We start from the raw sequence: 11702 nt of genomic DNA, 5'->3' as shown, positions 1-11702 counted from the left end.
AGTGAATAATGAAAGGTGGTTACATGATTGTCTTTCATTTAGCGAGCGCGAGGACAGATGGAATCTCGCAGAAATGCAAGATTGGAATAATTGCATGGTAACAAGGCGCTTGTTGTGAAATTAGTATCTTAAGAAAGTAGTGAAAAAGGCTTTTACTCATGAATACTTCATTATTAGGAGAAAACAGCACAATTTGGGTGCTCCAGACACCTGCTTGGTGCTAAGTGACTTCCTCCTCCCCTCCGGCTCCTCCGGAGAGGCTCCCGCGTGTCCCAAACTTTGGAGCGGCCCAAGGGAAGGGCCGGGGACGGCGGGAGCGGGCGGCGGGCGCGCGGGCCGCGCGTGTCCATGCGCATTCGTCAACTCGGCGGCTGGAGCGCGCGGTTCCCAGGAACGTCTGCCCGCTGCATACGGGAAGGAAAGATGTTTCCCTAATCGCTCCGACGCGACCATTAAGCAGCGCGTGGCCGTCGGAGCGCGTCGGAGCGCGCGCGGGGTTTATCGGCGGCGACGGGCCGGCGGGATGCTGCCGCGCCGGCGTCCCCTGCGTGGGGACAAGGACCAGGCTGGGCCGGGGACGCAGGTAGCACTTGGAGCACAGGAGTTGCCGTTTCCACCAGCGCTTGGGCCACCTTGCAGGGTGTTCCTGGGCCTTAGAGGATGGTTGTGACACTTGCAGGGTGCTCCTGGCCCTTGTAGGGTGCTTGTAGTCTTGCAGGGTGCTCATGACCTTTGCAGGATGCTCATGGTCCTTGCAGGATACTCATGGCCTTGAAGGATGCTTTTGACACTCGCAGGGTGCTTGTGGCCCTTACAGGATGCTCGTGCTTCTTGCAGGTGGTCCTCACAGGTTGCTCATGGTCCTCACAGGTTGCTCATGGTCCTCGCAGGTTGCTCGTGGTCCTCGCAGGTTGCTCGTGGTCCTCACAGGTTGCTCATGGTCCTCACAGGTTGCTCGTGGTCCTCACAGGTTGCTGCTGGTCCTCACAGGTTGCTGCTGGTCCTCACAGGTTGCTCATGGTCCTCACAGGTTGCTCGTGGTCCTCACAGGTTGCTCATGGTCCTTGCAGGTTGCTGCTGGTCCTCACAGGTTGCTCGTGGTCCTCACAGGTTGCTCGTGGTCCTCACAGGTTGCTGCTGGTCCTCACAGGTTGCTCGTGGTCCTTGCAGGGCGCTTGTGGCTGCTGTTCGAACCCGTATCCTCCCGTTGCCGCGTGCCAGATGGAAAGGCGAAGGGAAGGTGTTCGTTTTACTGCGGCAAGAGCAGAAAGCTTTGCAGTCACCACAAATCGCCCACTGAGATGTTCATATTTATTTTATACGCATTCATATTTATTTAAGGCTTCAGCAGTTATTTATTTATCTTTCAAGGAGCAAAGGCCCGGCGGGTGCCCGCACACTCATGGTTGGTGCGAGGAGCTCCCTGGCTCCCCTTGGCTCCTTCCCGCTCCCGCCGCAGCCGGGAGACAGGGCAGTGTCACGGGCCACCCGCGTCCCCCGCGCTCACCCGCCTCTCTTGTCCCCGCAGCGGCGGCGGCGCGGCCGGCCGGGACACCCGGACCATGTTGGCGTGTCTGCAGCGGACCCAGAACCCGCCGGGCCAGCACCTCGCCTGTGCCACCAAGAGCCTGGAGCCGCGCAAGGGTAAGGGCGCGCGGTGTAAGTGTGCACGGTGTACGTGTGCATGGTGTAAGTGTGCACGGCGTAAGCGTATGCGGTGTAAGTGTGCACGGTGTAAGTGTGCACGGTGTAAGTGTGCATGGTGTAAGTGTGCGTGGTGTAAGTGTGCGTGGTGTAAGTGTGCACGGTGTAAGCGTATGCAGTGTAAGTGCACGGTGTAAGTATATGAGGTGTAAGTGTGCACAGTGTAAGTGTATGCGGTATAAATGCACGGTGTAAGTGTATGCAGTGTAAATGTGCACAGTATAAGTGTATGCAGTGTAAGTGTATGAGGTGTAAGTGTGCATGGTGTAGTGCGCATGGTGTAAGTGCGCATGGTGTAAGTGCACATGCAGTGTAAGTGTTCACAGTGTAAGTGCACGTGGTGTAAGCAAGTGTAGTATAAGTGTAGGTGGTATAAGCGCACACGGTGTAAGTGCACACAGCGTAAGCATGCGCGGTGTAAGTGTGTGCAGTGTAAGCACACGGTGTAGGTGCACATGGTGTATGTGCACATGATGTAAGCACACATGATGTAAGCACACATGGTGTAGGTGCACACAGTGTAAGCACACACGATGTAGGTGCACATGGTGTAAGCACACACAGTGTAAGTGCGCATGGGACCCAGCAGGCACCCACCCGCCCTCCCCGCTCGCTGCTTTGATGCTCCTCGTCTTATTGAAAAAGACATTTATTTAACCGATAATTAAAAAGAGCAGGGGAAGCAGGGGAGGGGGGAGGAGGAAGGAGGCGAGATAAGCAAATTAAATTGGGTTGCTGCGCTCGATAAGTCGAACTTCAGAAAATCTCGCGCAGATGCCTACAAAGAACCGCAGCAGACAATGCGCCGGCACCTGCTCCGGAGCCTCCCAAACCTCTCCCGCTTTTCCGCCTCCTTCCCTTCCCCCCCGTAATTGCTTCGCCGGCTCCGCGTTCCCGACGAGCTGGCCTTTCAGATAAGCTGTAAACTAGTTACATTAAAATGGGTTGCAAAAGGTCACTCCAGCAAAGCACCTGTCTCTCCCTGCCTTTGTCTCTCAATCCAAACCATGATTAAATGTATATTTAATGAGGCTGCTTTAGGCAGGCGTGTTTGACCTCCCTGGCTGCGGAAGGCACATTAAGATTCCCGAGTGATGAATGTGTGTTTTAAAGAGGGGAGTGGATATTTTTCTGCTGGTCTCAGTCGGATTTTTAAACGTTTGGGGCTGAAGACAGATCGGCTGCCGACGCTCTGCTCGTTAGCGCGCCGCGGCACCGGCTCCGTTTCGCCACCCGGATTTTCCCGGGGACGGGATTGCCCTGGGTCCGGGTGCTGCTGCAGGCTGCTCGGCCGGGTGCTGGGGTTGCATTTCCGAAAACGCTCGCGGTTTGCGCTCCGGGAGGCTTCAACATGACCCGAGCTTCACCCAGGACGGGGGCTCCGAGCGTGCCGCCTCCATGCGGGAATGCTGCCTCGGAGCCGGCGGCACGAGGGGACAGCACCACGGCAGCACCTGCACCCTGCAATTCCAGCTCCCTGGGGCAGGACCCGCTCCGCGAGCTCCGTGCAGGCTCTGTCCCGCTCGTGTCCCCTCGGCCAGGCCACCTTGGTCACCGTCTACCTGCCCCGGCTGCTCCGTGCGACACGGGCGGGCGCAGCGGCTCTCCCTGCTCGTGGCCTCCTGCTATTTCACATTAACTCACAGGTGACACCCAGGGCCGCGCATCTGCTTGGGACAATAATTGGCCCTCCCGCGCGGACGGCGCCGGCGCGGGGCCAGGCCTCCCTCCGCCCGCCGAGGTAATGGGAAAAGATGGTGTTCTCTTAAAACGAGACACAATTTAGAAGTGCCTCTGATTACTTAATTTGCTCCTGAGTATCTCAGTAATTATCTTTATGGGTCTTATTCCCGTCCTCCGGCGTTGTGGCTGTCGGTTTTAAATGAGTCTGGCTCCCGGCGCTTTGGCCGTCTGGCCCAGCACCGCTGTGAAATCCCATTATCCTGCCCACGCCGCTGATTAATTTTTGTATGAATTTCACCTAAAAGGTGAGAACACGGGGCCTCCCAGGATCTGCGGCCCCGGGGTCTGGCCCTGTGCGGTGACTTTGCCGCTCGGTCATCGCTCCCTTTCCCCCTTCCCTGCGGGTGCAGCTCCCGCGAGAGCTGCTCTGCCCAGCGCCGCTCCTGTTCCCAGCCCTCGCCAGATCCTCTGGAAAAAGCAGCATCCTCAGGAAAACATCACATCCAATTAGCTCCGGCAGGCTGGTCCCTTTTGATTTTATTCTGTGTGCATTACAGGAATCCCGAGCTTTATTTAAATTATAAATCAAATAATACCGCTCTCAGCTCGGCCAAACTCTTTGCTGCTCTCGCTCTCTGCAGTCGTGTAGCAATGGTTTATATTTAATTAAATGTTACTTCATCCGCGCTCCCCTTTCGGCTCGGCCGCGCCGCTTGGACCGGGTGAGACGGATGCTCCGTGTGGGACGTTTCCTGCACCCAGCCCACGGCTGCTTGGCAAAATCAAACAATTAACGTGGCACAGAGGTTTGTTCCTGAATGGGGGTTTTTGGCTAAGCGGCTCCGTTTCCGCAAGTCACCAGCTTCGCGGCTGGTGCAAAACGAGCCGGAGATCCCGACTTGCTTCTTCTCGCATGGATGGGAAAAACTGCCATGCGTAGGAAGGGGCTTCTTGCTTACCAGCTCCTTGGATGAGTTTTCATGGAGCAGGGCCAAAATCCAGGCATGGAGACCTGGCCTGAGGATGGAGACATCACCAGTCGGAAGCGCATGGCTTGGGTGCCGAGCAGGTGCTTGGGCACCAAATCCATGCGGATGGATTTCCGAGTGTTGCTCAGTGGCAGTGGATCTGAGCGCTGGTTTGGGCTGCCCTGTGTTGCTCATTCCATGCAATCCACATGGTCCAGGCAGGTACAGCCTCTCCCTGGCTGCCCTCGCACTCCTTAGGGTCTTCCCAAGATCCATACAGGGACACGGATGCAGCGCGGGAACCAGCCGAGCTCATTAGGGGCTGGGAAGAGGAGCAGGGAGCAGGAATTAGCGGCCCTGCTCCTGCCTGGATTTGTTCCACCAGTGCTTCCCGCGAGCAGCTTATTTGCGGGAGCCGTGACAGCCGAAGCTCGCCGGGCAATTCCCAGTTGTTCTATTACCGCCAGAGAGGGGAGCAACGCGCTGCGCCCGGCGGGGAGGTCACGGAGCCGGGAACGGCGCTCGACAAATGAGGCGCATCCCGGCGAGCGGGGGGATATTTGACATTCCCTCTCCCGCCTCCTCCACGGAGCCAGCCTGCTCCGGGGGGACGAGCGCACGTGGCCTTGCCCCAGCCATGCTGTGCGTGCCGGGCGATCCATGCACAGCATCCCGGAGCATCGCAGTGGGAACCGCTGGAGCCCTGTGGGCCCTTGGCCCGTGGATTTGGCCAGGGTGGCAACCTGCTGTGCTGAGTGTTTCCAATCGGGAAGAGCCAGGCAGGACCGTGTGATGCTGCGAGCGGGATGCAGGGACAGCGCGTCCCGCGCCAGGCAGGATGAACACTGACCTGTCCCCGCGCATGGGGACACGGAGCCGTGCGGACTCCGCACGCGGCTTTGCGGCGCCCCGGCTGCACCCGCGCGCTCCGGGGCTTTGAGGGCGCCGTGGGCGGCTGCCGGGAGCGCTGACCCGGGAGCTGGCGAGCGGATTAGGGGCCCTGCACATCTGCAGCGGCTCCGGCAGCCCCGTCGGCCGCAGCGGGATCCTCCTCTCCCGCTCCTTTTTGTTTATTATTTGCCTGCTTGCAGGTGCGTTTTGGGCAGCAGAGGTAACACGTGCCCTTGGTTTAGCAGAGCCTGCGAGGAGCTGCGAGGATCCAAAGGGCTCCAAGGGGCTAAGGGCCATCACTGCCTTGCAGCACTCGGTGGGGTTGGCCGGATGCCGCTTCCCGCAGGATGTTCCCCGTGCAAGGAAGGGCCTCGGGAGCCACCATCCCATCTCGGCTCCTGGTTTTGCTGCGTTGGGGTCGGGGCAAGCGGGGCTAGGGGCCGCGCACTGCCACTCACCCCCGTGATAAAGCTCTTTAATTGCACACGGGCTGGAACCACGTTTAATGGCTTCTCATTACGCAACCCTACTGATTCCAAGGGCATTTTCATTAAAGGAGCTGCGGCAAAAGCCCTGCTTTTGTACACACCCATAAAATATCATTTTAATTTCATGAGGGGTTACACATGAGTGAAATAAGATTAATTCTTTCATTTCCAGTTTCTGGAAGGGATCTGTTAATGCCAGGCCCCTGTATTTATATGCATGCCGTAAAGAGCAGTTCGATTAACTCCCATGCCCCAAACGTGCTGCTGACCAGGACTATCCTGGCCAGGAAACACTGCAAAGCTGCTTTCCGCCCGGCCGCGTGCGTGGAGGGAGGCACAGGGCGCAATCCTTCGTGAAACCTTTGGAATGGGGCTTCTGCATCGGAGCTTTTCGGCACCCCGGTCGTTGCAAGTGTCGGTTTTGGGCTGCCGGTGCTGGAGTTGGGGCTCCCCGCATTGGGGATTTGGGGCAGGGATTTGGGGTCCATGCAAGACCCCCACGTGTCCCCTGTCCCGGCAGCCCTGGCACAAAGAGGTTATGTTGCAGCACGGGCATTCGGGCATTTCTTTGGCATAAATCCCGTTTCCCAGTGATTTGCGGAGGGGAAGGCGCAGGCCGCAGCGGTGCCCGGGGCTGCAGGCGCCGTTCAGCAGCGCCTCGGCCTCGCGCGTCCCCGATGCTCCTGAGCGGCTCCGCTTTTCCCATCCCGCCTTCATTCCCGCGTGGAGCGCGCGGCTCCCGCCCCCCCGCCGGCGGCTCCGGCGGCTCCGGCGGCGCTAATACCTCGCCGGGGAGACAAATGGGAAGTGACACGTGTGTGTGTAGAATGGTATTTGCGGTGACGCTTTGACTGCAGATAATAAAGTGCTCGCCCGGAGGTGATCCGGCGCGGAGAGCGCCCGGGCGCAGCGCCCGCGCTTCCCGGGGAGGGGACGGCGGCCGCGGGCACGTGGGATCTCCTCCCCGCCGCCAACGTGCGGGCGGATTTTGCCGGCTTCTCTTTTCCATTCGCAATGATTCATTACCGTGTGGGGCTCTACTCACCTCCTGGCACGTTCCAGGCCATGGAGATCCCTCCGCTCCTGCAGGATTTAAGTGGTTTGGGCAGGGACTGGAATGGTGTCCCTGAGTGTCCCCAAGGTACCCAGGGATGCAATGTGCCGCTTCCCGGCTCCATGTGGAGCTGGAAGAGCTGGCGGGAGCTGCTGGTGTTTAAATGGGGAGAGCGACGCTTGGGGTTCAGAGAGCACCGGTGTCCGACCCCGCGGCCAAGGTCTTGGGCTTCCCCTTATCGAGACATTTTGCAAAGATTTTCCAGCACAGAGCACGGTTGGGAATGGAGCTCCCCCGATCTCTGAGCAAAGATTTATTCCGTGTTGCAGAATTGTTGGGGTCCAGGATTTAAATCTGTGTCTTGAACCAAGTTTGGTGGCCAATTTGCTAAAGTAAAAAGTTGTTTAGCTGGAGGCGTAATCTTATAAGCCTATGCTGCCATTATAATGGCTTCTCATTTCTGCCGAGCTTTCCAATAATGCTCTGAGCAGAAGCTTGGAGTAATATAAAAAGCCATAGGATTATTACTGCGGGCGATGCATTTTCCATTTACAGTAATAAAATACTGAAGAAACAAAACAATTTAAAATTCCAATAAAATTCAAAACAAATCTTTGGCTGCTGAGCAGATTCAATTATTTAGCTGTTATTGAGTGCAGGCTGGGAAAATAGAGCAGGTCAGGAAGGGGGGGAGCCCCCGGCTGCCTGCGCCGTCGTTATCCGGGGAGGCAGCGAGCAGAGGGCGAGCGGTTCCTGATGGACGTCGCGGGAGCCGCGCGGCCGCTCGCTCAGGGATGGGGACAGGGACGAGGATGGGGACAAGTCGGGGACAAGCGGCCCCAGCGAGTGTGTGTGCATAGGTGAGCAGGAGAGATGCACCGTGCTGCAGCGTGCAATGCTGCACTGTGCCATGCAGTGCTGCACCATGCCATGCAATGCTGCATCACGCCGTGCAATGCTGCATCACGCTGTGCAATGCTGCACCGTGCCATGCAGTGCTGCACCATGCCATGCAATGCTGCATCTCGCCGTGCAACGCTGCACCTGCCATGCAATGCTTCACCTGCCGTGTAATGCTGCACCGCCCCATGCAATGCTGCACCGCGCCATGCAATGCTGCACCACACCATGCACTGTTGCACCATTCCCTGCACTGTGCCATGCAATGCTGTACCTGCCATGCAATGCTGCACCGTGCCATGCAATGCTGCACCGCCCCATGCACTGCTGCACCGCCCCATGCGATGCTGCACCTGCTATGCAACGCTGCACCGCCCCGTGCAATGCTGCACCGCGCCATGCACTGCTGCACTGTGCCCTGCACTGCTGCATCATGCCCTGCACTGTGCCATGCACTGCTGCCCCGTGCCATGCTGCCCCGTGCCCTGCCGTGCTTTCAGGAAGCAAACTTGGCCCTCATCCCTGCTGCCATCCCAGCCATTCCCAGCGTCAGGATCCGAAGCCGGAGCTGCGGCTCGGAGTGGCAGGGTGCTGGTGGCTGCTCCGCACAGGAGCCCTCCTTGCAACGGCAGCTGCGGAGCTGCAGGAGCGAAGGTTGGTAATGGGCAGAGGGAGCCGCTCGCCCTCCTCCTCCTCCTCCTCTTCCTCCAGGGCCACGTGGCGGCCACCGCAGCCGTGACAGCCCCTGTCGGGAGCGGGGACGTGGCGGCCAGCGACTGTCTGCGCCTGACGGGGACGCGGCGGCGCTCGCCTCCCGCAGTAATTACAGCCCGTTACAAAGCAGTAATTACTCGGCAGAGCGGGGGCCGGGTGCCAGCGAGCGCCGGGAGCCTCTCGGATAGCGGGAGCGCTGTGGTTTTCCCGGTGGGGGCTCGCGGCGTCACCCTGATATGTGACAACACGCGGCGCTCGGGACTTGTCACCGCGAACCCGGCTGGCGCCGGCGGTGGCTTCCCCGCTCCGGCGGGACACGGAGCCGGCGCAGGCGCTCGCGGATCGGTGCCGCCGGCGGGAGCAGCCGCCACGGCCCCGCCGTGTCACCTCCCTTACTTGGATTGGGGCTATTTCTGCCCGGAACGGAGCGTTTCCCTCCCTCTGCGCCGTGCCTTCATTAGGGATGCTGCAAGTGTCACCAGCTAATTAGCGTCACGTTAATTGAGCGTTCGCGATGCCGCCACCTCCAAGGGCAGCGGGGCCAGCATGAAGGGGAATGCAGCTCCGCGACAGCCGCGCGTGACCCCTAGACCCGCACTCCATCCATCTCTCCCTTCCCAGCGGCTGCATTAAATCCTCCTCCAAGGCCCACTTTTAATTGCCTTAATACCCTCGTTAATAACAACGCCTGCTTGAGACACCTGTAAGAGCCCGTATCGGGGCCTCGATGACGCGCGGCCACCTCCGTCAGGGCGCTCGTCGTGGCGCACGCGCCTGCTCGCCCGGCATCGCCGAGGTTTTAAACACCTAATTTATTCCATCTATTAGATAGATTTTGTAGATTTAATCATTTTCACAGTTGGTGGCTCATTGGATACTCAAGATAAACTCCAAATGAAAGTATAATGGCGACGACAAATGAGTTTTCACACCAGAGTGGCAGAAACTTGCTCGGGAAAGAGTTTGAAAGGAACAAAAATATATACATAGAGGGTTCTTTTTTCCTGCGGAGGCTTTTGCTGACTACAGTAGGTTACCACAGTTAATTTCACCAGTTTTGTTCATCTGTAAAATTGCATAAAAGTGACATTTTTGTGCTCATTACGGGAACTACTGATTTATGGCTGGTAAATGGAAGGCTGCGCCGTTTTTGGTGAGGTTCTCGAAGCAGCGCAAAGCACCCATGAAATTGCTTGTATAATGTAGTTTAAATCCAATCTCGGAGAAAGATTCCCCCGTTGGGTAAAGTGACATTTCCATTCTCCACACTGAGTTTATTTTAGGCCACTTAGAAGTGACTTTATATGAGAGCGGGGGCAGGTCTGCGCTGCGACCTGGTTTCACGGGCTCGGTGTGGCCTCCCCAGGTGCCGCTTCCCAGCTGGGAGCCATGGAGCGCCCGGAGAGAAGCCCGGAATGCCGGGAATGGTGAGGCAGAGTGGAGGGAGTGAGAGCAGCCCAACGGGTCCCTGCTGCCCCTTTGCTGATGCCTCTGACCTGCAGCGCAGGGCACTGCTCCGGGCCTGATGCATGGGGCCAAGGGCAAGGACATGTCACAGCAAGAGTGCCAGCGTGTGGGTTTTGCACCGGTGCACTGGCCTGCAGATTTGCACCAGAGCATGCACTAGGGCACAGTTTTGCACCGGTGCCTACATTTGCACTAGCACTGGTGCATGCATTTGCAAGAGCTTGCACCAGCGCGTGCATGTTCGCGAGCCCTCATGCACGCGTTGGCGCTGGCGCCGGCGTGTGGGTCGCGGTCGCGCTCCCGCTCCGCGCGCGGCCGCCGGCCCTCACGCTGTGCTCTCTCCCGCAGGCGAGCCGGCGGCCTCCATGCATTCCCCGCGCTACCCCAGCCCCGCCGAGCTGGACGCCTACGCACAGAAGGTGGCTCACAGCCCGCTCACCATCAAGATCTTCCCCACCAACATCAGGGTCCCACAGCACAAGCACCTTAACCGGACGGTCAACGGCTACGACACCACGGGCCAGCGCTACAGCCCCTACCCGCTGCACGCCAGCGGCTACCAGGGGCTGCTGGCCATCGTCAGGGCCTCCGGCAAGAGCGTGGTGAAGAACTCGGAGGGCAAGCGGACTAAGCTCTCGCCCGCGCAGGTCGGCATCGCTCCCTACCCGCCCGCAAGCACTTTAGCCGCGGGGCCGTCGTGCGCGGGGCAGCTGCTCTACCACGGCCCCAAGGCCATGGAGGGCCCGGCGGCCCCCGGCGCCGCGGCCGCCTCGGCGCTGCCGCTGTCGTCGCGCGGGCTGGCGCTGCCGCAGCCCAACCTGCCCTCCATCCAGAGCATCATCTACCAGCTGAACCAGCAGTGCCAGGCGCCGGGCGCGCAGCCGGGCTGCCCGGCCGGCGGCAGCCCCGCCAAGCACGGCGCCTTCGCCTACGCCGAGTGCCGCAAGGGCGCCGAGGCCAAGGCGGGCGCCTACGGCGACGGCGCCGACTACCTGCTCTGGCAGCAGAAGCCGCCGCAGCCGCCGCCGCCGCCGGCGCACGCGCGCGGCTACAGCAAGTCCCCCGAGAGCTGCGCGGGCGCCGCGCGCGCCTACGGGCCGCCGGGCGCCGCCGACAAGGTGGGCTCGTCGCCCTTGAACTGCCTGCCGGGCAGCGCGGCGCCCGGGCCCTACGCGGCCTGGAACAGCGTCCTGGTGACCCCCACGAGCGACGGCTACGAGGCGGCGCCGGGCAAGGCGCTGGGCAGCGCCGCGGCGCTCAGCAGCAGCCTGCAGTCCCTCGAGTATCTCATCAACGACATCCGGCCGCCCTGCATCAAGGAGCAGATGCTGGGCAAGGGCTACGAGACCGTGTCTGTGCCAAGGCTCCTGGATCACCAGCACGCGCACATCCGCCTGCCCGTCTACAGATAAGGAGGGCGCGCGCCCGGGGACGCCGGCGCCCGGGCCGCGCGGCGCCTCCGGAGCCCGCCCCCGGGAAGGAATGCTTGTTTGTATAGCTCAGAAATCATTTTATTTCCACGAATGTGAACAGGGAATCGCTACCAGTTGCTGCTATCCAGGGAGAGCAGGCTCCGCTCCGCAGGGCCGCGCGGGCGGAACGGCGCGCGGTGCCGCGCCGGCCCCGGGACCGCGCGCGGCGGCAGAGGCCGTAACTTGCACTGCTTTGGTTAAAGCTAAGGACGGGGGACAGTCTGGAGGCTATTTAAGAAAAACACTTGAAAACTTGAACAGATTTTTTTTTTAATTTTATTTTTCCGTTAGTTCGCTAGGCTGCGCATCCTCGCTGTGGGCTGCTACCCAGGGCCTCCTCGGCACCCGGCTCCGATGCTCC

The 11702-nt window shown here is 59.9% G+C and overlaps 1 protein-coding gene across 1 annotated transcript; it reads left to right on the top strand.

Annotated features, from left to right (window-relative positions):
* The first annotated feature begins 1159 nt into the window (after positions 1-1159).
* On the top strand, positions 1160-11303 carry FAM222A (family with sequence similarity 222 member A). The gene is made up of 2 exons (XM_088525157.1): positions 1160-1644; positions 10218-11303. The coding sequence occupies exons 1-2, from the start codon at positions 1563-1565 to the stop codon at positions 11279-11281; spliced, it is 1146 nt and encodes a 381-aa protein (XP_088381283.1). The 5' UTR covers positions 1160-1562; the 3' UTR covers positions 11282-11303.
* The last annotated feature ends 399 nt before the right edge of the window (positions 11304-11702 follow it).

Source organism: Tinamus guttatus, unplaced genomic scaffold (assembly GCF_059628265.1).
Source record: "Tinamus guttatus ecotype Peru unplaced genomic scaffold, ASM5962826v1 Tinamus_guttatus_pri_ptg000223l, whole genome shotgun sequence".
Taxonomy (NCBI): Eukaryota; Metazoa; Chordata; class Aves; order Tinamiformes; family Tinamidae; genus Tinamus; species Tinamus guttatus.
The sequence above is the reverse complement of the archived record's forward strand: the minus strand, read 5'-3'. Positions and strand labels throughout refer to the sequence as shown.